The sequence below is a fragment of the Epinephelus lanceolatus genome, chromosome 4 (assembly GCF_041903045.1).
Source record: "Epinephelus lanceolatus isolate andai-2023 chromosome 4, ASM4190304v1, whole genome shotgun sequence".
NCBI classification, from domain to species: domain Eukaryota; kingdom Metazoa; phylum Chordata; class Actinopteri; order Perciformes; family Serranidae; genus Epinephelus; species Epinephelus lanceolatus.
This window is the reverse complement of record NC_135737.1, coordinates 15,011,322-15,036,606: the sequence shown is the minus strand read 5'-3', so window position 1 is coordinate 15,036,606 and position 25,285 is coordinate 15,011,322. Positions and strand designations below refer to the sequence as shown.

The 25,285-nt window shown below is 40.0% G+C and overlaps 1 protein-coding gene across 3 annotated transcripts in view; it reads left to right on the top strand.

Moving 5' to 3' along the window:
- The window catches only part of nectin1b (nectin cell adhesion molecule 1b), a 186,936-nt gene that overhangs the window by 150,769 nt on the left and 10,882 nt on the right, over nucleotides 1–25,285 (top strand). Inside the window, exons 7-9 of one of the 3 annotated variants that reach the window (XM_078166939.1) lie at nucleotides 3,501–3,594; nucleotides 10,808–10,909; nucleotides 18,105–18,217. In XM_078166939.1, coding sequence (XP_078023065.1) covers nucleotides 3,501–3,594; nucleotides 10,808–10,909; nucleotides 18,105–18,217 — 309 coding nt within the window. Of the gene's footprint in view, nucleotides 1–3,500; nucleotides 3,595–10,807; nucleotides 10,910–18,104; nucleotides 18,292–25,285 lie in introns of all 3 variants that reach the window. The other 2 variants (XM_078166938.1, XM_033632376.2) reach the window with 2 other exon arrangements.

Sequence of the window (25,285 nt, the reverse complement as noted above, 5' to 3'; positions counted from 1 at the left end):
AACGTGTCAATTGAGATGCTATTCGAGAACGTCCAAAACCGAAGCAGGCAGTTACCTAGAGTGTCATATTTTGATGTTTAGGTACACTGATAAAGCCGGATGAGGTTGGGTTGCATGTTTGTAGCAATGTTACTGTATAAGCAGAACTCAGCACTCACTTATAGGTGAGTTTAACATTATCCTAACTGATATAAATGATGGCCCAAACTAAGAAAATCTGACCTAAATTGGAATAAAGTGGATTTATCCTCTAGATACTCTAAAAGATGTCAGTGTGCAATCCTTACTGGAAAGAAAGGAGCTGCTCACAGCTGGAAAAAAAACATTTTGGACAGATAGTTTCACTAACATCTTAACAAACAAAAAAATGCTTAGTTTTCTTTTAGGTGTGTTTGTCATGGCTTTAGTCATCCTTCCAGTAAAGCCTAGTCTGCTGCGGAAATCGGTTAATGTGGTGATGTAACTGAAAAAGTATTAGATGAGGCTAAAAGCACAAGCAGACAGACCATCACACAGGTTTTGAAAAAAACTTCCAGGTTAGCCAAACTCAGTGTGAAAAAGAACTGTACTGTAAACTGACCTTTGTGAACATTCACCACAGTCTACAGACTGACTTCCTTGCTCAGTTTTGACCTACTGTGCTTGCCCTAATTGTGATTTAAACACAAAATCTATGTTTTCATTAGTGTACAATCACCTGAAAATAAGAATCTTGGCTCTAGATAGAGCCATTCACATTTTTCTGTCGGTCACTATAGTTCTCCTACACACTTGGCACATGGGAGATATTTCAGTTGGTTACAATCTGCAGCCTCACTGCTAGATTCCCCTAAATCCTACACACCAGACCTTTAAAGTGGTTTGATGACACTGTTGGTTTGTTTAAAATCTGACTCGTCATCTAACCTCTGTATTTTTGGCTTATTGTATTTGTAGTGATGTTACTGTGTTAGCAGATCTCAGCAATCATTTATATGTGAGTTTACCATTATAGTAGTTGAGGTAAATGATGGCAAATAGTAGGAAAATCAGACCTAAACTGAGAATTATCCTTTAGATATTCTCAAAGATGTCAGCATGCAACACTCACAGTAAAGAAAGGAGCTTCTCACAACTGGAAAAAAATGAAAACAAACTGTGGATAGAGATGAGACAGCTGAGGGAGCATCTTCAAAAACAAAACGTGAAGTATAAATTGTTTGGAAAAACATTTAGCCTCTCTTTTTTAAGGTTAAATAGCAATAGGTGTTCTTCTTTTATAACTTCCTGCCAGAAAGGTGCATTCATTTCAGGTATACCAACAGAAACAGTTTAAAGATTAGTGTTTTACAGTATGAATCCGTAATCAGCTTGAGTGACTGTGCACTCTTGTACTGTATGTTTGTCCTGGCACATTCGTGCCTGAGCACACAGCCATACTGTATGTTTGTGCACTCCGCGCACACGCCACTTCATTAAACACTGATTGTACTTTTCTCTGTGTTTTCCTACTGTTGTGTCAACCAGTAGTGACACTGATAGTCTCCTGAGGCTGCTGTTTGTGCGTAACACAATTACAAATGTAGCTGAATTCAATCAAGAAAGCGAGGACAGGGAGGAAGGGGTAGCTGTTGGGTGCTAGTCCTGAGATGAGGGAGTTTTTTCATGTTTGGTCAGATTTAATAAACCCACTCTGCATATGGGACCCCAGCACACTACTTATTTAAACACGCTCCTTCACATAATGTGCAATGAAATGCAATCATCAGGGGCTCTATGGGATCAAAATGTAAGTAGCAAAATGCAGCAGGATCTGAATGCAAATGCTGCATCATACATGAGCGCGGTATGAATTCATCCTGCTGGAATAATTTCAACATGAAGATGTGCAACTGATTTGTCTCAGAATATAGTAAATATTGTATCAGATGTCGAATGATGCTGCATTTCTTTTTAAAAAAATGAAAATTAGGTCAGTGCATGAGGTATTCATCAGCTTTTTGTTTCAGCTGATTGAAGGAATGTGATGATTCGGTGTCTCAGTGTATGCACAGGCCAGGCAGAGCAGAGGCTGAAAATTACATTTTGTCTCATACATTTCTTGAAAGCAAATGATCTTGTCAGCTGTTACAGCTTTTTTTTTAAGTTCTCACCTGTATAGGATCCAGTCAATCATAAGCAATGGATTACAATACTTTATAATGAGCACTGCTGTACCTGCGGAAACCACATTTCCACAAGACTCATAATAATCTGTCCCAGAGAAAATGGATGCTTCTCCTCTGAAGGCTCTGCGATGGAAGAGGTTATTGTAGACGGGAGAGTGTGCTGCGCGCTGCCTTTCTGTGTGTTTGCTGTGCCTCTGTGCTGCAGGCAGGCTGAAGAGGGTGCCACATGAATCTGGCAGTGGCACGGCAGCCCTGTCTGGAGACAAGGTGATACGGACTGGAAATAATGAGCGTGAAAGAAAGAGTTAAGAGGTGCACTCATGCACAAATTTTCTGCACATTAAAACGCCAGCTTGGCCTTGTGGAAAGGTCATGTTATTCAATAAGGACGTGAACCAGTGCGAATGGGAGGCGGGAGGAGCCGGAGATAATACATGTAGGTACACAGCTCAGTGTCTGTGCTCCACTTCATTATCTTTGATCACTCCTGATATCATGTCAGAATGCCGCAGATGACATCTGACTTCCAGCATGTTTGAGGGAAGGGGTTTTCTTTTGTAACAATTTGCAACAACCCCTCTGCTTCCTTGTCTGAAATAATTATCGGGATGCACTTCAAACAATTTCAACATCAAGCTTTCAATTACTGCTGTCTTTCCTGATCACAATTTAATTTTCCTTTTTATTATCATATCCACGACTGTGTGCCGGGGTGGCCTTTATCTCCAGTGAAAACTTCATTGTTGATTTGAAGAAAACAGTTGTTTGCTGTTCTGTTAATGGTTGCATGTAAATGGGTACAGGTGTTCAGTAGTTGAGGCTTTGTTCTTCCCCAGGTGTGTCAACAGAGGGGTGGGGTGAGCGCCTTGGGACTAGGGGATATTAGTGCCAGGGATGCAGGGAAAAGGTGGAGAACAGAAGCTGCCTGCTGAGCTCTCTGAGTCACAGCTCAGGACAACATGTCAAACAAACGGTCGCCGCACAGTAGGCAGGGTGTTTGTCCGCGTGGCACTCTGGATGAGGCTCAATCCACCCTGAGGACTTGACTCACACATGCCCTTCTCCCTGCCCCCTATACTCCCTCCATCCCTATCTCCTCACCTCAGTGTCCAATTACAGCCCACTCTCATTAGCACAGTGTCTCTCCAGCGAGAGCCTTTGAAAGGGCAGGGGGAATGGCTGCCGCCGCAACAAAGCCACCAACACGAGATCTATCAAAATCCAAGGAAAGAATGAAAAAGGCAAGTGCAGGCAGGACTTCTCATTATAGAGTGCTGTAGAAGGTGAGGGACGTAAAGAGTGGCGATCCCTTACTGTGCTGAGTGTCATGTTATCTTTTTACTCTCTTAACAGGACCGACCTCCCTCCCGCCCACAAACCAGCCCCTCCTCCGCCCAAAAAGAAGAACAGTGACATGAAGGGACACTTGACATCTGATGACATCCAGGTAAGAGCCTCCTGCTCCTCCTCCTCTCTTCTTACTCTTGTCCTCTCTGGCTGATCTGACATATGCTCTGCAAACTTTTTCGATTTCTGTCTCACATTTCTGCCACTGTGTCACATTTGTGAGTGAGATATTGTCAATCACAAAACCAGATCTATTTAAATCATGTGCACAAACCAAGTCAGAACATGTACAATTATGTTCACAACACAGCACAAATAATAATATATGTGGCGGGAGATTTTTTCTTCTTGAGAAGTGACTTCTTCTTTTATCACTTCATGGTTGGTGTTCAAAGGGCATTTGTATGGGAATCCAGCAAAATGTCAGTTTAGTGACAGGAGGCTATTTTTTCCTCATGTTTTACAGTATTTCTCATGTCACAAAACTGTCCAAGTGTTTCTCGTCCACTTCTCTGGATTGACGCTTGTCACAGAGTTCCTTCACTTTTCAGTTACAGTACAATTAGCGGAAAGCGCTCTAATATCTAAAAATAGGAATGTCTTCTTCTCCAAGTGAAGCCAGTGAACATGTAACATAATTACCAATCTGACACTAATTAATTTCCCTCTTTAAAAGTGAAGACATGGTAAGTGAATCATTTCTGACACAAAATACTGACCTCACACTGCAGCATCAGTATTAAAAGTAGCTTATTGTTGTGCTGGGAGGCAGTTTTTTATTTCTGGGCTGAATGCTCTGTGCAGGAGGCATTATTATAGTCAGCCCCTGTATTTCTTATATGTAACATATTTCTAAGACGTGATCACTTTGCACGTTGCAAATGCATTCTATTTTATTTGGACCTCATTAAATGACTGGTATAGATAATTAAGTATCACTCAAGTCTGATGAACAGCTTCATTTCACAGCACTGTTTGGTTTATTTACCCCCAATATATGTTTTCATAATTTGAATGAGCAACTTTATTATTAGTCAGAGACAAACTGAAATGTCAACACCAAGTGGATTAGTGAGGGGAATCAACTGATATAACAATTTTCTCAGATCACTGATCTGGGGCGAAGAGGCAAAAAACACTCACCACCGCTGCAAAGACCCGTGTGCTATCCTCGGCTGTGGTGCTGCTTTGATGTACAGACATGCAGAGGATGGGGCATTTGCATGAAGAACACACGTTATGCCCTCCTGGTGAAGTTTTTCCCCGGCAGGTTAAAAGAAGCAGGCAACACCATCGGCATGTCCCAGGGTCCATATACACACTCATTCTAAGCTGGTCTGTAGTGTGTGTAGAGTGTTCACACTGGAAAAGTGTCAGGATTGACGATAAATGAACCAGATGGCATATATACGCTAAATATAGTCATTTTTCAGTGCGCTCACAGCTGGAAAATCTTAAACTAATTGTGGATTCTGGTGAAACAGCTCACAGAACAGCTGAAAATAAGAAAATAAAAAATCTCTGAGAATAAAAAAAAAAATAACAGCTGCATTTTTAAAACAAAACATTTTGCTGTCTCGGCTGCGTTTGATTGGCAGTCTCATTGTACAGGCGCAGTCTGATTGCCTTTGCGTGCCGGGGATGTTACATCATTACTTGTTAGTATAAAAATATGTGGATTTCTTCTATGCTGCAAAAAAGAATACTATTAAGAATAGTGTGTGTACAGATTTAATCTGTAGCATGGAATTGGGACACAGGCTATGTTTCTTTGAGGAGACACATGGCTCTCTACAGTGGAGTTAAAGGTATACTATGAAGGATTGAAAACAGTATCACTAGTAAAAGGAAAGCGGAAGCCAACCCCAGATTCACGTTTGTTTGCTATATTTACAGTGCTGTGTCCACAACGTTTGAAATTTCCTCTTTAATGCTTGCTGCTTATGGTCTGGCACCTGTTCACTGCGCTTTATAAAAGTGCCATGCCATTGTTCTGACGGCCCAAAATTCTGAAGCCCCATTGATACAAAAAATGTCTCACTGGACCGAAAGTCTATGCCTCTGACAGCCTGTTATCCAAAAAAACAAAATAAACACTCCTTGCAGTTAGGCTCACTTTCCAAGTCGCTTTTGAGCCACCGATCCTGGGTGTTTTTACAGACCCTTCATATAGTTTGGTGATGCAGTGGCTGGCATTGTTGCCTCACAGCTTGAGGGTTTTTGGTTCGGACCCGGGATGGGGGAGCCCTTCTGGAGTTTGCATGTTCTCCCCATGTCAGCGTAGGTTTTCTCCAGGTACTCCGGCTTCCTCCCACAGTCCAAAGACATGCAGGTTAATTGGTGACTCTGAATTGACAGTAGGTGTGAATGTGAGTGTGAATGGTTGTCTGCCTCTATGTGTTAACCCTGTGACAGTCTGGCGACCTGTCCAGGGTGTACCCCGCCTCTCACCCAGTGTCAGCTGGGATAGGCTCCAACCCCCCCCACTACCCTTAACTACCCTTAACGGGATAAGCAGTCACAGAATATGAATGAATAAATGTTGAGCCACCAAACATGAGTCTTTTAAAGCCAAAACAGGATCTTTTCCCAACCACAACCAAGTGGTTTTTGTGCCTAAACCTAACCACACATTCACCACAGTGCTGCTGACAAATTTAACATATCTGTGGTTTACAGAAATGATGCCAACAATGCAATTCAAACAACAGCAGTTGGATTGTCTATCTGCATAGAGTGTGTATTTCTGTAGGAACTGGACTTTGGAGCAGTGGGCGTATGTTTTCGGGATAACAGGCTTTTGAAGAAGTGGACTTTTGGTCCTGTGGGACATTTTTTGGGCTGACAGAGCTTCAGAAGTTTGAACCTGTCAGAACAATGGGAAGCCCCCTTTATTAAGACCTGACCTTACCTACATGCTGTGCCCAGGAATGTCCCAAACACAGCAAAATAAGAAGAAAGTACAGGCAGAGGGCAGAGTCTCTGCAGATAAATTCACCGCCACACACCTCTAGTGGGTCATAAATGAAGAATGAAAAGGGTTACTTTTGTGTCAGTCCATACATTGTTTTCAAATCCTGCATAGTATACCTTTAAGGCTGCTTCATTGCTTTTGCACCATTCTACTTGTGCACACCACAGCAATTACAAAACTGCAACTTAATCTCGCACATGCCCCTTGAAGTAGGTTTAAAAAAATTCCCATCACCTCTCTCAGAATTTGAAGAATCACTTCGATGGTCACACTGACTTTGCACAGGTCCTTTGATGACTGGCTCCTAGTCTTACCAACAGTAACCAGCAGTTTTAATCAGCTGCTGGCCACATTCAGAGTCAGAGAACATGATCTTTATATTGCATTAAGTTATCTAAATAGCACAGAATCAATACTGTATAAAGGAGCCCCCAGGTTTCCTGGTTTTTGCATCAATCTTCCCAGTGTCTTCCCAGCATGCCTGCTGTAGTTTTGTCCATAGCAAAATCGAACCACAGTGCATTAAATGTACATATCAACGTTGGTTAAAGTGCACAGAGTCCGCAGAGGTCGCAGTAGGTCTGCTGGGACCTTTAGTGTTGTACAAAATAATTGGCCATTCCAAATTGGGGAGATAAAGTGGAAAAAAAGAATTATTAGAATCTGAATAATTGAAGATTCACCTATCCTCCGAATTGGCCACTGCGTATCAGCACTGCTAAGATTTTAAATCCAACTTTATGATACTCTTTATAACTCCAAGGTCAAAGTCCTGGACATCTGAGCAGAGAAGGTAATGAAGAGAGGGGAAAGTAATGTGCTCTCCTCCTAACACAACTACTGCAAAGCAGTACTTGAGCAAGGCACCTAATGCCACACTCACTGGTGATTAGTGGGCAGATGAGGCTGTAATAGACACTTTACAGGGTTTAATGTGTTCCATTTTATGGCTTTAGTTGCTTTAAAAGAAGCTGCACGCTCAGCAAGCTCGCATCCGGAAAGAAAAAAGTAAGCAAAAGGAAGAAATATCACAGCAGGTTCATGACATCATGGGTAAAGTATGCATGAATAAACAATAATCACTGATGCATAAACAATAATCATCACTGCTGTACAAGTGGGCATGTGCAGAACAAAACAAAAGTATTAACTGAAACCAAAACCTTTTTAAGGTTCAAGCTTTCAGGCTTCTGTGGCTGTAATTCATTCTGCACAGCAGGTCATGACATAAAGGCTGCATCTTTGATATTCATTCAACATCTGCTTCAAGGAAAGAACAGTTTCCAAATGATCCAAAATGAAAATGAATTATTAATGGATAATCTTAGATACAATTTTAAATCTGGACGAGAAATCAGTGTCTTCTTGTCTCGCCTTCCTCCCTTCAGCTGGACAAGGTTCTGCCCCAAAACCTGTCAATCATCTTAAAATGACACTGAGATAATTAGCATGTGTCGAGCCACCAGGCAATTTGTAAGACACACACTTACCATACCAGCTTTGCTCAGACGCTTGGGAGAGTAACTGTAGTCTTTAATGACAAATCTTTATCATAATGTAGGCCTATGTAGAAGAAAAATGAGTTGTTTAAAGCAAAGAAAAAGAAGCAAAGATAATTCAATAACTTTAAATTTAAAAACCAAAAACAACTCAATATTCTTCTCTTCCTGTTTTTTGATGTGGCTGCTTCCCCCCTAGCTCAGTTCTGACCACGGTCCTCAGTCCAAATCACCCAAATTTAGAAAAATGTTTGAATTTTAAATAGCCACATGGACACAGACAGGTGATGGGTAATGCAGTATATCTTTTTATTGAAATTGGAACCTGAGAAGTTGGCGATACAGCTTTATTTCAGGACAGGTTGATAGGTGACTCGGCTGGCCTGAAGAAATTGGCAGCGTCATGGTTTCATCCTTGCCCAATGCACAGAGCAAAACTGGCAACGCAGCCAAAGTATCAACATCTGCGCTCACTACATCACAACACTGGAGATGGACTCCAAGAGCCAAGCAGACGACAAGCATCCAGAAGGCCGATGTCTTTATGCTCCGAGCACACGTTCCCTCCAGCTAATTGCGTATAGAGTCTGGTGCTCGGCTCACCGTTCGACCACTTAGCTAATAAATTCTTTGGCTTTTGATGTAATATGAATGAAAATCTCACACCAACCAGGTTCATATTGACTGAAATTCAACAGCTATTTTTGAGTGTAAGAAAAATGGCGATCAGACGGCATTTGGCAGCCTTTTGATCCCTCAAATTTAACAGCACAGAGGTGTGGAAAGGAAACACATTGTTCAACATCTATTATATGAATCTCACATTTATTACGTTGATAACTTCATTGTTCTGGACGACTTTGATTTCTTTCACTCACTTTTATTTCTTTTCATTGTCCGCTGCTCAGGTCTGACAAATGTTTAATGAAGGTTTTGTGAGTGTTCATTTGCCGTTACAAAATTAATTGATTCCTTCACATTGTGAAAAGTGTCTCGAGTCTGTTGTGAATATCTCACCTTAAAAAGCCTTGAAAGGTTCTTCACTGTCAGCGGCGTCAAACTTTGCATTGTGATTATGACAGAGTGTGACAGATCAATTAGGAGCCTGCTGCGCGGAAAGTTTAAAACTGGCGACCTGTTGAAGGAACACCATGGAGGAGCACTTTGCCCCCCCTCGCTCTTCTGATATGCTGCTTCTATTATGCTGCAGAAAACCTAATAGTTGCACCTTGAATTCAGAGTGAGAACCTTAGATATACGGCTTAGCCCCCAACTAGTCTGCTGAACTGTACAAAAAAAAAAAATAATTTTTTAAAAAGGGCAGCTGTCATGAATGTTGTCACCTCTTTTATTTTCATGCCTCTTTCATAAAAAGAGCCTTGGGTTGCAAAAATTGTGTAAGTGGAGTTTCATGGTGTGACTCATGTTGTTTTGAGATATGTCTACATATATAAAGTGAAACAGGATTGGTTCCATCATCTTCACCCTTCTTTCTGATGTGCTCTGCTGTCTTCTAACAGGAATTTCCAGCTGAATTTTCTTTTGAAAAATTCTTCCAACCTCACTGTAGGGTAACAAAATAACATCTTTAGCTGTTAAAGACATTTATACAAAATGATATGTGTTAACCTCATCACTAGGCAATGAAGTTAAAGTTAAATGAATGTAAATATGATTACCATCCTCTGCAAATCTAATATACAGTAGCACAAAGTTGACTCAAGGTGTCATTTCTGTTTTAAATTTCAAAGTATTAAATAAGAAGTTTGTTGGTTGTAATGTTCCACACTTTGAAAATGTTTTGACTGAAACAGTGCCTATGTATCTTTTATGAGCATATCACTTAGTTTTGCACAGAGAGCACAAAATACACATTTGACACATTAAAGACTTGGAGTCTTTTTTGCTTTTTAAATGTAAAAGTTCTATGTCTCAGACTCTCTTCAGTCCAGTTTTAAATCCTCAAACACTGAGCAGATATTCCTCTGGAATATGACAAAGCCGAGGCACAATTGTGGAGAAGCTCCATTCAAAGGCGTCTTTGCTGGTGGATGAGTCCAAATTCAAACATTTCAATTCAGAGGCATCAAACCATTAAAAGAGACCTGCATAGTAAACTGGTATTTTACACCAAGATGGTGCATCCAGTTTGTGATGCCACTGAATATAGTGTCTATTTTTATGTTTTGTTTTCATTGTAAAAAGGAAACAGGATATTATTTGAATAAAACATTAACATATAAAGGTGATTTCAAGGAGCTTCATCCATTTATTGACATCATGTGTTTGCCAAGCTGTAATTAATCTGCAGCGTATCTGTTTTGTAATCACATGTCACCTTCATGTATGAATTAAATTCCCTCCAGCTCTTCCCTTTGGTGACTGTGGAGCACAGCTAGCTCCTGCAGCTTTACATTTCTGCTCCACTATTTCAGAAGTTTGCATCATACCTTTTGTGTGATATGGAAGTGATTAATTTGACAAAAAATAACTTTGATGCACATGAAGAGTTCAGCAGAGCGAGTAAGGTTCAAACTGCTGTCAAGCTGTATTCCTTGTCAGATTTCAGATGCTGCTTCTGCTCATTACAACCGAAAAACAAATGTGAGCAAATGAAGAAAGAAAAAAAAGTGTTCAGCATAATAACTTGCTGCTGGAGTGTTGTAGCTCTGAACTAATGTTTATGCAACAAAGGTAGCCGTTTTCAGCTATGGGCTAATTGCAAATTTAACCTTGGTGAGAATTGCGGAGCAGCTTCAGTATAAACTGGTTGACCTGCCTGGTTTGTGGACTTCTGGAGCTAATTATGAGTCTTTCTGAGCTCTCGGTGTTTCCTGTAGGTGGTTCATCTCGACAAGGAGGAGGAAATGCAGAAGCTTCCTCTCCAGCCTCCTTATTACGACATGGCACCCTCTGAGTCGACCCCCTTCACTGATAAACCGGTGAGTAGTGATGCCATGAGCGGGTTCAACGGAGCTTCTCTATGAAGGGGTCACCCACAGCTGTCAGTAGTAATTGCTGGTAAAAGGCCAAACTTTCTGTGCCATTATGCTTGGAGGTGTTTGAGAATTGATTTACAATCGAAATGCAGTGCTGTGATGCTTCCTGAATGTCACTGAGGATCTTTAATGTTGATGCTTATTTCTTTGCTTGGTGTCGCTGACCAGTAAATCCAGTGGATGCTCTGACTAAGCTCCTTATCCTTATATCAGCACCACTCACCTCCCATCTGAACCTGGGCCAGACAACATCGTGTTTCTCTTTGTGTGTGTGGACTATTTTACGTATTGACCCCAGCACTCATCACCCACTCTGCCCTCTGCCTCACCTCCCCTCCACTTCCTCTAATCCCTGGTAATTACGTGTGTGTTTGCATGGCAACCGTGTGCAGATAAATTGCGAAGCTTGTGAAGCTCTACAGTATATCATCGCCCCTGAGTGTTAACTGTTGACTATGAAGTGTTTGCCTTGTTGTATCAGATGCCTCTTCTAACTGTGGTGAGCCTCCCTCAGTGGAGCAGATGCTTGTTTTGGGGGGCTTTATTTGCTCGGGCTTGAGTCTCGGCTTTGAGTTAAAGAAAATAAAACTCTCTTGGACTTTTAGACAATGTCTTAGCATGTGTTAGCCTGTGTGTGTTGTGTGTGCGAGCAGAGAGAAAATATTCCAACTGTGAGCGCTTGCTGTAGCAGTCATCTAATACAGTATCAAATAGAAACAGTTGCTTTTAAATTCTCTTACCATTGCTACCTGCTTTGCTAATGAAGGTAAAAAGTGTCATGTTGCCTGTAGCAACCAAACACCTGCTGTTTGTGTAGACAGAAAAATGCAACTTCCAGAAAGCTGATGTGCAGAAACTGATGATAATAATATGTGGGTGCTGATCTGGATTACAGCATTTGCTATCAACACCTTGCTCTTTCATACACTGTGAAAATTGTATTTTGTGTAAGTCAGTCAGTGCAATAAGATATATCTGTCAAATGTCAAATCAATACTAAATTTTTAAATAACACATTTTAAACCATTTAAGAAGTGACAGTCATGAGTCTTATATTTAAATATATATATATGTATGTACAGTACAGGCCAAAAGTTTGGACACACCTTCTCATTCAATGCGTTTTCTTTATTTTCATGACTATTTACATTGTAGATTCTCACTGAAGGCATCAAAACTATGAATGAACACATGTGGAGTTATGTACTTAAGAAAAAAAGGTGAAATAACTGAAAACATGTTTTATATTCTAGTTTCTTCAAAATAGCCACCCTTTGCTCTGATTACTGCTTTGCACACTCTTGGCATTCTCTCCATGAGCTTCAAGAGGTAGTCACCTGAAATGGTTTTCCAACAGTCTTGAAGGAGTTCCCAGAGGTGTTTAGCACTTGTTGGCCCCTTTGCCTTCACTCTGCGGTCCAGCTCACCCCAAACCATCTCGATTGGGTTCAGGTCCGGTGACTGTGGAGGCCAGGTCATCTGCCGCAGCACTCCATCACTCTCCTTCTTGGTCAAATAGTCCTTACACAGCCTGGAGGTGTGTTTGGGGTCATTGTCCTGTTGAAAAATAAATGATCGTCCAACTAAACGCAAACCGGATGGGATGGCATGTCGCTGCAGGATGCTGTGGTAGCCATGCTGGTTCAGTGTGCCTTCAATTTTGAATAAATCCCCAACAGTGTCACCAGCAAAACACCCCCACACCATCACACCTCCTCCTCCATGCTTCACAGTGGGAACCAGGCATGTGGAATCCATCCGTTCACCTTTTCTGCGTCTCACAAAGACACGGCGGTTGGAACCAAAGATCTCAAATTTGGACTCATCAGACCAAAGCACAGATTTCCACTGGTCTAATGTCCATTCCTTGTGTTTCTTGGCCCAAACAAATCTCTTCTGCTTGTTGCCTCTCCTTAGCAGTGGTTTCCTAGCAGCTATTTGACCATGAAGGCCTGATTGGCGCAGTCTCCTCTTAATAGTTGTTCTAGAGATGGGTCTGCTGCTAGAACTCTGTGTGGCATTCATCTGGTCTCTGATCTGAGCTGCTGTTAACTTGCGATTTCTGAGGCTGGTGACTCGGATGAACTTATCCTCAGAAGCAGAGGTGACTCTTGGTCTTCCTTTCCTGGGTCGGTCCTCATGTGTGCCAGTTTGGTTGTAGCGCTTGATGGTTTTTGCGACTCCACTTGGGGACACATTTAAAGTTTTTGCAATTTTCCAGACTGACTGACCTTCATTTCTTAAAGTAATGATGGCCACTGGTTTTTCTTTAGTTAGCTGATTGGTTCTTGCCATAATATGAATTTTAACAGTTGTCCAATAGGGCTGTCAGCTGTGTATTAACCTGACTTCTGCACAACACAACTGATGGTCCCAACCCCATTGATAAAGCAAGAAATTCCACTAATTAACCCTGATAAGGCACACCTGTGAAGTGGAAACCATTTCAGGTGACTACCTCTTGAAGCTCATGGAGAGAATGCCAAGAGTGTGCAAAGCAGTAATCAGAGCAAAGGGTGGCTATTTTGAAGAAACTAGAATATAAAACATGTTTTCAGTTATTTCACCTTTTTTTGTTAAGTACATAACTCCACATGTGTTCATTCATAGTTTTGATGCCTTCAGTGAGAATCTACAATGTAAATAGTCATGAAAATAAAGAAAACGCATTGAATGAGAAGGTGTGTCCAAACTTTTGGCCTGTACTGTATTTGTCAACAAATCCCGTGAAAAGACAAACACCAATGCAATGGATCAATTCAAGTACACTTTTGTCTGTGTATCCAAAGTCAGATTTAACATATGCATCTATGACATACAGCTCCATTGTTGTCAAAGTCTGGATAAAGATTAGACCATCAGATGAGCAGTTATGGGCTACTAAAAAAAGTCCCCAGCAAATTTCCCTTACCTCCCCACTATGACCTGGTCACATATCAACATTTGGTCATGAACTTTTCACGTCGACACGCTAACTGTATGTTCAAGGTACCCTGGGTGTGCTGGTTGCTGACATTCTGGGACACCCTGTTTTCACAAGAAATGTATAGTTTGCATGCAGTCTCTTTCAAATTTAACGCACGAGGTTAGTGCGCACCGCAAATTGACATCTTTTTTTCCTTCAACAACAAACGCATGTGGTTACATTTAGCCAACACACGCACATGATTGGGTTTAGGCAACAAAAGAACAGGGTTTTGCTTCACACTCTTAGGGAAGGGAACACTGGCTCCCTGGGTGAAAGTCTGTGGTTGTTGGACCCGTCCATCACTCCACCTGCTTGCCCTACTCGGAATTCCACCACCTCAACTTTTGTTGTTGTCCTGCTGCATTTCCCCTTGACACCGCCGGGCACCATTTAACAATAATAGTGACCTGCAGCATACCATGCCGACATGAAAGGGCTTTTTTTCATCGGTGTCTGATGCCAGAAGTCACTGACCAAGTGCTTAATTTCGACTTCGTAGTGAGACCAGGTTGCCTCCTCATTGAGTAGCTTAAAATCAGGCTGTTCTCTTGCGCTGTTCATATGTTCTCCATTGATCTCCTGCGATCATGTGACCATAAGCTTAGGGACTAGATAAAGAAGCAGTCCACGTAAAGAGGCAGGCAAGGGTATCGCATGGGACACAAATCAAGCAAACTTTGAGTAATTTTAAGGTATTTTGTCACCATGTTTTTTTCTGTCTAAATCTAACCAAAGTAACTTTACTTGCCTTAACCTAACCTACATAACTGTATGTTTAGTATGTAACTTTACGTGAAGTACACAACATCATTTATTTGATATCATGCAAACCGTCATATCATATGAAACTTACTCTGAGGATGCACTAAAGACCTACAGTGTTTTTAAATTATATATTTATGACCTGTCTTTGAAGATCTTCTGTAGGAAGCAATGGGTATAGGAATGAAAGCCACTCATACCCCTTTTCCACCAACTTGAGACAAGTTCTGTTTCAGTTCTCACACCTAATTTTGAAGTCTTTGGAGCACTTTGCCCAAAAATTGATTGGTTCAATCTGATAAATATGGTTTCCAGCTGGCACCAAGGTTCCAAGAATCCTGAAAAGAATCTGTTCAAGAACTGGAGCTAATTTGTGGGAAAGGTATAAGAAAGGGTAGGGAGGACAGAGAGTATTATGAGACAGAATAACACATTGCTGGTTTTAGTATTTTCATGGGATTTGTTGACTATCTTTATCTTTTGTCCTTTAAGTTTATCAAATTTATTTTTTGAGAAAGATGGTTGATTGCTGACGACTTAAGGTTGGTAGTCGGACTAACCAAAGAGATACCTGACAACCTGGGAATGAGACTCAACAACCAACTATCTTTCTTCAGAATTACTGTACCTACATCAGAACAAGTGATCAAAAAAATTAACCAACTAGTACATTTAAATTACAAAGCAGCATGGACACTCACATTTTTAAATTAAATGAAATGGCTTCTTTTTTTCAGTGTATGATTGACATTGTAGAAAATAGTGTGATTCATATTTCTCAGAGATGCCTTTCTGTTGAATAACTTAAACTGGCCTCTTGCTAATTGCTGTCTGTTGTGTTTAGCAAAAGTAACTTTTCTATAATATGAAACTGATGCACACAACTCTGGATAAACTTCCTATTTAACATCACATAACTGTTGTGGTTTACTGATGCTCTTGATGAATGGCATGCTTTGCATTTTCATAAATTCGCCTCTCAGCCAAGCTTTTTAAAGTCACTGCTTTGCATTTATGGTGTGCTTTTTAAACGACTTATCTTGTCTCAAACCAAATTTGCAGGGATAACTCAATTACTATCACTCTTTTCCCCGGACGAATTGATTTTGATTTTCTGTGTAGTTATTCAAGGATATTAAACTATCATCTTCAATTCTATTCTCAAAGGAACAGGATGTTTAATTCTGATAATCCTTGGACACAGAGGGTAGATTTTTCTAAGATTTATTTCTTATCTCTGATGACATTCCACTTAAATTGAAGTTTAGGGCTGCTCTTAAGATGAACAGGGTATCAGTGAGGTTTTCAAAACACTATTTGTGAGAGACATGCATTGACTGCTGAGCGTCGAGTGTTACTAATGATGATTCTCTAGGGGCAAAACACTATCTGCCAATTTTGAATGCGATGTGGCTGTAATTTTCCCCCTGATTGCACTCTGGTCATGACAAATATTCCAGATATTTAAATATCCAGCGAGTGCAGGGTGTGAGTGGTGGGGAAATATGTGATGGTGGAGAGATTGCACAGTAGATTTAAATGATTAACGTGAAATTCTGTAAAAGCTTCAATCATTCCTATGTAATTCTTTATCAGATGGAAATAAGGTACACTGATGCAATGGGGGGGTGGGCGGGGGACAACAGGTATCATCCCATTGCATTTCTTCCGTCACGCCCTCTTCACCCTCCATCCTGAGATGTTGTTTAGGTAGATATAGGACAGCTGACATCTCTGCTTTGCATTTACTTAGCCGCATAACTCCCTCTCTTTTGCTCCATTGATTTCATTACCAGAAACAAGCAGTCAGACTAAAAGCAGAGACACTACCATTTGATCCAATCACTGACTTTCTCATGCAGCCATTTTTTATTCTTAGGAGAGAAAAGAACCCAGCAAAGTAGATTCTTTTTTACTCCTCCAAATGTTGCCGGTTGAATTGGGGTTTGACTATTATCTTTTGACTCCTGTCCTCATTCATCACTAATTTCAGTTTGTTGGTACATTAATACAAACATCAGTGCAGTCTGACTCCCATTTGTCCTCCTCTGCGCTGAAAGAACTACTTTGTTTTGCTTCTCGTAAATGACACTCCATCACCGTGTTAACATCCATCTTCGCTCAGTTTATTCAAAACAAAGACAGAATGAATTCTCAGATCAGACTAAATGAGAAAAAAGTCATTATGACCTTTGAGGAAAAGGAAATCAAAATGCCTTGTTTGTTTTAATGTTGTCCTGTAACTTTGTCTTTCAAGCCCCCTGTCAACACTTCCTGTTTAGTTGCTGCAGCAAATACAATACAATGTATTTTCCATGCATACTTGTCTTGTCAGTGAGTGTTAAGATTCATTGTTTTTCAGACTAAAAAAAATCTAGGAGGTATTTTTGGAATTGGATAAACAGCGCTGAAAACTGTCATTGTCATTTATTGATTACTCCATTAAGGTCATTTACTCAATCATCCACTTGGCCAATTGCTCATCGAGTCAATCAGTCGGTCAGTCATTGGTGTTTGTGCACAGTGGTCAGATGCCGGCTGAATGAAGTCTTTGTCTGTGTTTACATGCACGCTGATATCCCGTTTTTATAGCAACCTTTCCAGCGTTGTTGTGTAAATACCTCCATGTGCAGCTCAGTAACTGTGGTTACAGCCATAATCAGTGAATTCATGCAGTGAACAGAACACATAAATTACTGTCTTCATAGTTATAGTTTATTTGAATGACTGTGTGGATGTATGCTGACCATAATCCAAGCATCAGAGTTGCAACACATGCCCGGTGTGTGTTTGGTTTGTTTAGTTAACAGCGATTGTTTTTGTTTAAATCTGGTTTGCGTGCCCATAGACTCTGAGCCGTGCATAAAAAAAAGAGAAATGCACACGAGCAACAGAATCATAAAAACAAATCTGAAATAAACACACTGTTACTGAATCAAAGTGTCTCTCTGTCGCAAGCATTTGCTATTTTCTGAATCTGAATAATAGGATGACAGCGACGTCATCATGTGCATATAAACAAAGTCTGAGCTCTTCTTCATCTCTAATCTTTTGTTCATGGTCTTATTTTAATTTCTGTCTGACTGTTACTGTTTTCTGTGCAACACCTCCATCTGTTCGTGAGCTTGTCACATTCAGTCTTAATCTGACATTTTATTTATGTGCTTTCACATTTGCCTTCATCTCTAACGCCGCTGCTCACGAAATGTCCCCATGACCATCACATCTTCGTTTTTTATTTTTTCTCACCTGTCTGTCAGCCACACTCTCTCTCTCTCTCTCTCTCTCTCTCTCTCTCTCTCTCTCTCTCTCTCCCTCTCAGTCAGTCTGTCAATCTGTCTTTCTCACTCTCTCTCATATTTTTGGCTGCCTCACGCCTCACACACCTTTCGCCTCTCTTGTCTCCAGAACTCTGGCCACAAGGACTGTGATGTCCAGTATGCGGAGCTGGATACTGCAGCTTTGGCCTCTTCTCCCAGCCCACGAAGCTCTGCTCTCACTGGCCCTGGGGACCTTGTCGAGTATGCAACCATCCAGCCTAGCTCACACTAGCGCATGCCATTTTAGGCCTTTCCCCTCAGACTTTGGCCTCAAGGTACACAGACTGATGCACTCCTTCCCTTCGTTCATCCCCCTCTCACATGCACTGACCTTCCTTTATATGCTCTACATGGTTCCCTTGTCTGCCTTCCTCTTGAGTCTTGGCCATCTTTTGATTTCCCTCTTGCAGCTCTGCAGAGAGTTTGATTGAGGCAGAGGTATTTTCAGGCTATTATTTCTACAGACTATAGCACTCGTGGCAGAGGCATGCAGTTCTTTGGCGCAACAGAGACACAATGAAACCTACATCTAGCCTCCCCATTATTGCTATATAAGTGCTGTATTATTTTTTTATAAAATGCCATGTAAATAGGACTCACTGGCACACAAACTATTTTTTTCATCCTCTTCTCATCTTTCAGTCTTTGTATGCATGAATCCTGATCACAGAGAGATCTGTAGAGATAGTGTCTGCCATGTAAACATTCAACATTCCCTACTAATGTCAGTATGAGCGATTGTGCTGCATGAATCTTTTGCATGAACATCTTGGAGGAATGTACTTTCCATGCAATTGCATTCACAGTGCTTCAGGATGTTTTCATGTAATGCTGATTCTTAACAACAACGACGGTGTAAAATATTAAAGGTATCTCATGTGAAATATATTTTCTGAACTGTCACAAACAAAATGTGTTTCTCAAGTGATTATGCCACACTTGACAACCCTGATTGGAAGCGGAGCAAAGCAAGCTCTTATGTACAAGATGCTGCTCTGATATCTCATCTGAACCCCACAGGAGAGAAATCCTTCCATCACACACAAATACAGTGCCCTGCACTACTTAAAAAATGTCATTATAGACATACAGCAGAGTAGGATATAATAGGGCACAAATCGTCATGTTGCTAGACTGGTTGGAATGGTTTCTATGGCAATTCCTAAAGCGAGTAATTCAGTTCAGGTGGCTTTCTTGACACAATTATTGAGGCATGCTGAGGCACACTGCAAAGTGCATATTATTGAAATACTGTAGCAGTACTTCGCCTCTCATTTAGAAACAAGTTCTTCCCAGGGAGTAAATATAGATGTAAAATGCATCACTGCACATGAAGCCTTTAAAAAATCAAATCTATAACAGGAATGAGTTGTTTGTATTTTTAAAGATCGATGAGGGTGATACACCATTGTACACAAAAGAACAGATTATTACCATTTGTCACCCTGAACATCTTCAATCTTACAGTTTCGGATGCACTATTAAGGTGTGTTTGCAGCTGTAACATCACCAGGCAGCAAGAATTTGAAGCAACAAAAGGTGCTCATTGACAGCCCCAGATGAAAACAGGAGATACTGTATGAATTTTGCTCAGTTAAGAAGTCAGAAATCATGGGATGTGATGTCAGTAAAAGTTTGTCAATAGAGCAAATCTGTGATGCTTTATGCACTAAAATAAAGAAGAAGAGTCCAGCTTTCTCTGGACAAACAGCCTGGTTGCCAGGAGACAGTTTGTATCCCACTTAGTTTTAATTATTCGCTTCATGATGATTGGTTGACCCAATGTGACAGTAATGATAAATGAGAAATTATCAATGAACCATTACAGACTTACATATACCAGTCAGTTCAATTAAGAATTCTTTGACGTGCATGGTGAATAATTACGACATCTGTTGTTGTTAACAAGCCGGTCAGTGATTTAGCAGATAGACATGACAATAAAAACATAAACACAACACAACACAGAAAATGCATCTCAGTCAGTCAACTTGCATTAAACAGGTTTATTTACAAAATGCTGAGTTTCACTTTACCAAACTTCATTAAACACCACACTCAGCACAGAAGTGACAACAGTAAATATTCCCCACAACCCTGTTTCCTAGAAATCATGCTTATGTCTGTAGCACTAATTTGTTTTAACACTTATGTTGTGGAAAAAAAAAAAAAAGAGGCTACAATTTTGCACCACACAGAAGTAAGAGGCGGGAAGTCTGGGCTGATTGTCAGTTAAACAGTGAGGTAAGGTTTGGACTAAAAAACACTGACTACAGTTTGGGATAAATTGTGATTTTGATTGTGTTTTAAGCACATTAAATCTTGTGCTTCATGTCACTGTTAAAATTTCCAATATTTACCCATGACCACGATCTTTCCCTAACCATACCCAAGTGCTGTTAGCACTTAAACATAACCTTTTAAAAGTGTATCATCCTTAGCTGCCGTGAGTGGAATCTGCAGGTAAAACAAATGAAATACCTTGCCAGTGAATTTTTTTAGACATACCAGGTAAGTGAAGTCAATTAACACCATATCATTATTATGTTAGTGGGAAAGAAAATTGCATTTATTTTAAAATGTATGAGCAAACATGATGTAGCTACAGCACATGTTTAAGTCTTTATATTTTTACACAACAGTTACAGAGAAGAAGTCACAGTGGCAGGCTGCCTTTAAGAATGCTAACACAAATAGGTATGTACAAAAAGAAAACATCACATATGTGAAAATATGAATCTAAGACAAACAAATACAGACATGAAAATATAGGGCTAAAATATAACAGATATGGAAAAAAAAACATGATAAACAGCAGGAGGAATGACAGTAAATAACAGCAGAGCCTGCAGGTGGATGCTGAGTGGAGGTAGGCCTTGTCAGGTTTTGTCCAAGAAACCCTTTCTGACAGAAATCTATTCATTTTAACCCAAACCGGGACCATTTTCCTAACCTTAACCAAGAGATCTCTATCTGTGAAAGAGCCCTTGAATAAAATCTCTCCCATCTGCTCAGAAGTAGCGGCAAATTTTTGTAGCACTTTTACAAATTAGCAGATGAGCAGTGCAGCAGTAGCAGCAGCAGTAGCAGCAGCAGGAGCACTGACAGCTTAAATGTACCACCTTGTTGCAAGAATGCACTTAACAATCTCATGGTAGTCAATTTATCTGCGTAATGTAGCAGTGCACTACAGAGCTATTAGAATAATAAAATCCATTATGGAGTCAGCACGGAAAAGTCTTCTTTGTGTGAGAGGCTGGACTCTGTCAGAATGTCTGTAGATTTATTTAGGCCTTATTTAGGATTCAATACAACTATTAAGGATGGTGACTAATGAACAGACAGACAGAGAGAGCATAGACTAATAATCTAACCTTCCCTGGTCCTAATATAACCTTTACTCCATCATGCAAATCAGCAGATTAAAATATTCTGGCATACATAGCTTTAATTCAAAATCATGTGCATACAGTTCACATAACATCCCAGACTTATCTTTGGTATTAAATCTTTGGCGGCAGCATGTGGGAGGAAGCTCCTCAAAGTCTTCCAAAAATATCCATAGTAAAACATAATTTATTCTGGCTATGGCTCTTAAAAAAATTTCATTACAATATCTTCACTTTTCTTAAAACAAGAGTAAAAGTAGCCATTATCTGTAGTGGAGCGAGTAAGAGCTTCCTCTCAAAATATCATTATGTTTTTAGGACATCATTGAAACAGGTAAAAGTGAATTAAAACAAGAGATATTATCTACGTGTAATAGCCTTTTAAAAACCTCTTTTTAAGAATATTAAACTTTTTCGAGATGAACGGCAGTCATATAGTGAAATAATGATGTCTTTTATCGAGTATAAGGCATTAACTTATCTCATACACTTGATGTGTAAATCTACATTACAAGACCTTTGTATTATGCATATTTCTTTTATATATGTGTACTAGTCCATGCCCATTGAGTGCACAGTTGCCCACGTACAGTTTCACATGGTGTGTGTTTGGGATACAGGTCATAGGAAATTACAGATTAAATAGTCAACTGAACCCATTAAGAAGAGCAATGTGGGACAGACAGAATGACTGACTGACAGAATGACACACTGACAGTTTCCGTGATTATGTACAGCATACCATACCATGACTTAGTCATACCAAAAATTAGAAAAAAACAAACAAACATTCGGCCACAGGGGGAGCCACAGCGATCGGTTGCATTTTAGCCATTTTTAAGCATTTTTCTGTTGTTATAGCGCCACCCAGTTGCCAATTAGAGTTAAATTTCTCCCGTCACCTTGAGGCATCCTGTTCTACATATCTACCAAGTTTAGTAAAAATCGATATGACAGTTAGGCCTAGATAAGAAATTAGCTCTCTAGCGCCCCCATTTTGTTTAATGGGGTCAATAATGGAGGGGTCCCCTCAGATTATGTGTGGTCATATGCCTACAAAGTTGCGTGGTGATCGGTGAAACCCTTGAGATGTTATACACCTTTATGTGATGAGCCACGCCCTCTGCAATATTCATTGCCTTATAGAAGCTCAGTTTTAGTAAGTTTTCCAACTTTTGCCAAGAGGGAACTTTAGATACTGGTCCCTAGATTATGTTCACCGAGTTTCATGCAGATTGGTCAAACTTCCTAGGAAGAGATCGATTTGAAGTGTTTTTCAAAAAATTCAAAATGGTGGAAAATCTATATATCTGGAAGTTATGGGTTCTTGAGGCAAATTTGTTCCTCATGAGGAGAAGCATCTCTGTGCAAAGTTTCATGTCTCTACGACACACGGGACATGAGATATGCCCATTCAAAGTTTGCACTTTCAATCGGTTGCTATAGCGCCCCCCTTTGGCCAATGGATGTAATATTGCTTCATTCACATCCTCCCATGACCCTCTACCACTGTGCCAAATTTCACATGGATTGACCAAGTCAGTGAGGAGAAAAACGTGGAACAGAGACACACCCACACCCACAGACACACAGACAGAGTTTTCGTCATTATATAGTTAGACAGTAAGATGGTAAAATCATTTTTTATACTGACAGGACACAAGGAATGGTTGAAATCTTACCTGAAACATGTTAATCCATCAGAAGAGGCATTTCTGAGACAGATTAATGAATATTGATTCAATTCCTATGTCAGCTTTCACAAGGTGTTCAGTCAGCAGCTCTGTTATTGATGGTACAATGTAGCAGCACAAGTGTTTCAACATCAAAGTCCTCCAGGGAATTGCCTGTTGACACTCCCTACTGGTAATAAAGCATTAAGCTTCGTCTTGACCGGCTCCAGTCATAAGGTTACACCATTCAATAAAAATCTTTGTTTGATGAGCTAAAGTCTGAACTACTGGTTCATATCCAGGGTGACCAAATCCTCATTTTATCCTTTGAGAAGAAAAAAGAAGAAGGTTTTTTTTTTTTTTTTTTTTTTTAAATTCACCTTTGGTCAGTGGCTTAAAAGTAATCAGTGAAATAAATCAGCAGACTCTTAATCACAGCCTGATTGTATTTTTCGAGCATCCATTTGCTATGACAGAGTTATTACATTATCAGATATGAAAAGTTATTTGTGCCAAACTTCTCCAAGGTTATGCTATCTACTCAATATACTGGTGCTTAAAAACGATTTCAAGGTGAGCCAGATTTCATTTAGATTAACCCTCAGTTTTAAATTTATGCATTTGAGAGCATTCTTCTTCCTGTCCTCTTTTGCTCTATATTTGCACACAGTTGGACATAAATCCCAGAGCTTTTATTTCAGTGAGAAGAGGAAGTCAGTCCTGACAGAAACTGTAATAGTGTTAAGATGAACTTCAATGTTAGGTCCTAACTGACATCGTCACCTGATTTTTTTGCCACTTACAATTTAGCACCACAGTAGAAAAGCCACAGGTGCTGGTGCATCAATGATAAAACAACTTTAGATCACATAAAGCGAAGCACCTGTAGCCTTCTGTTGCATTTGTTGTTTGAATAATTGTCGAATCTTCATACAAGGATTTTGAAGCTGTTGTCTTTTCTGTACTTGCTGCTGTGTAAACAGCTGGGGAAGCTGAATGGACGTGCTGAAGCATGTTTTGTCTCATGTTTGATTCTTGATGTTTGCAGACTTTTGTTTGGCAGAATAAACAACAAGACTGAAGACAGACATAAGGTAGTAAAATGGTATCAAAGTGAAGTCATCCATCTATTTTGAGTAGACCTCTCTGTTGTTACATTTCCCCCCTTTTTCATTTCCTGTTGCAGTTTTTGTTTATTAGGTAGAAACAGACTCGGATGGAACCCAAGATGCTGTTTACTTTTATTGTTTTTAGGACTTTTTGTTGAGATGAGATATTGTTGAGATATGCATTCATTTGCATATCATTATTCCCTGCTCCCCAATGGAAATAAATGGAAATGCATTCATATTATCACTGAATGAAAGTAAGATTATAAGCAAATGAAGGTTTTTTTTTTCAGTTTTATTAATTAGTTTAGTTTTTGACACAACTTTTGATGACATTTGGGCGGATGTGGCTTGTAGCTGACATTGACCATCGTGGGAATAAATCAAACCAGCATGGTCAATAAGTCCAATTATTGTCCAACCTAATGTTGGAGCACACGTAATTTATGAAACACTGGATCAATGGTGATCAGTGGTTCCATTGACTGTAAAGCAAACACAGAACCAAAGAATGTAGAGTTTACATTTACAACAGCTTCTTAAGAATAGAGCAAAACACAGTCATGTATAGAGCAACAGTAAGGATATTAAGATACCACAGACTATGACATGCTCAAAACAAAAAGCCCATGTCAGCTTACAAAAAAAATTAGGACCTTCTAGATTTAAAAGATGAAATGAAGAGTTGGTATCTTTGATGACACACAAATGAAAGGGTGAGAATTGGGCCTAACATAACTGAAGAGTCATGTAATGAAATAATGAATGCTACATTATAAATGGCCCCGACAGATGCTGTGCAAAGTCTATCTAATAACCACAAGATTGGTAAAAGAAGTGAACTTAAAATTAATTATGATATTAATTTGGGAAGAAGAGGAGACATCAAACATGGAGTGTCTTTTCATGGACATGAATAACCCGTTTATGAGGCCTATCCCAGTTGTGATTATATTCGGGATATGGTGTTTACAAGATCACAGAGAAATCAGGTTATTCATTTTCCTCATATACACATAAAAGTACTAATAACCCAGTCACTGATTACTGCAGTTTAATGGAGCAGGCACTGTGATGTTTACAAAAACAAACTGACAA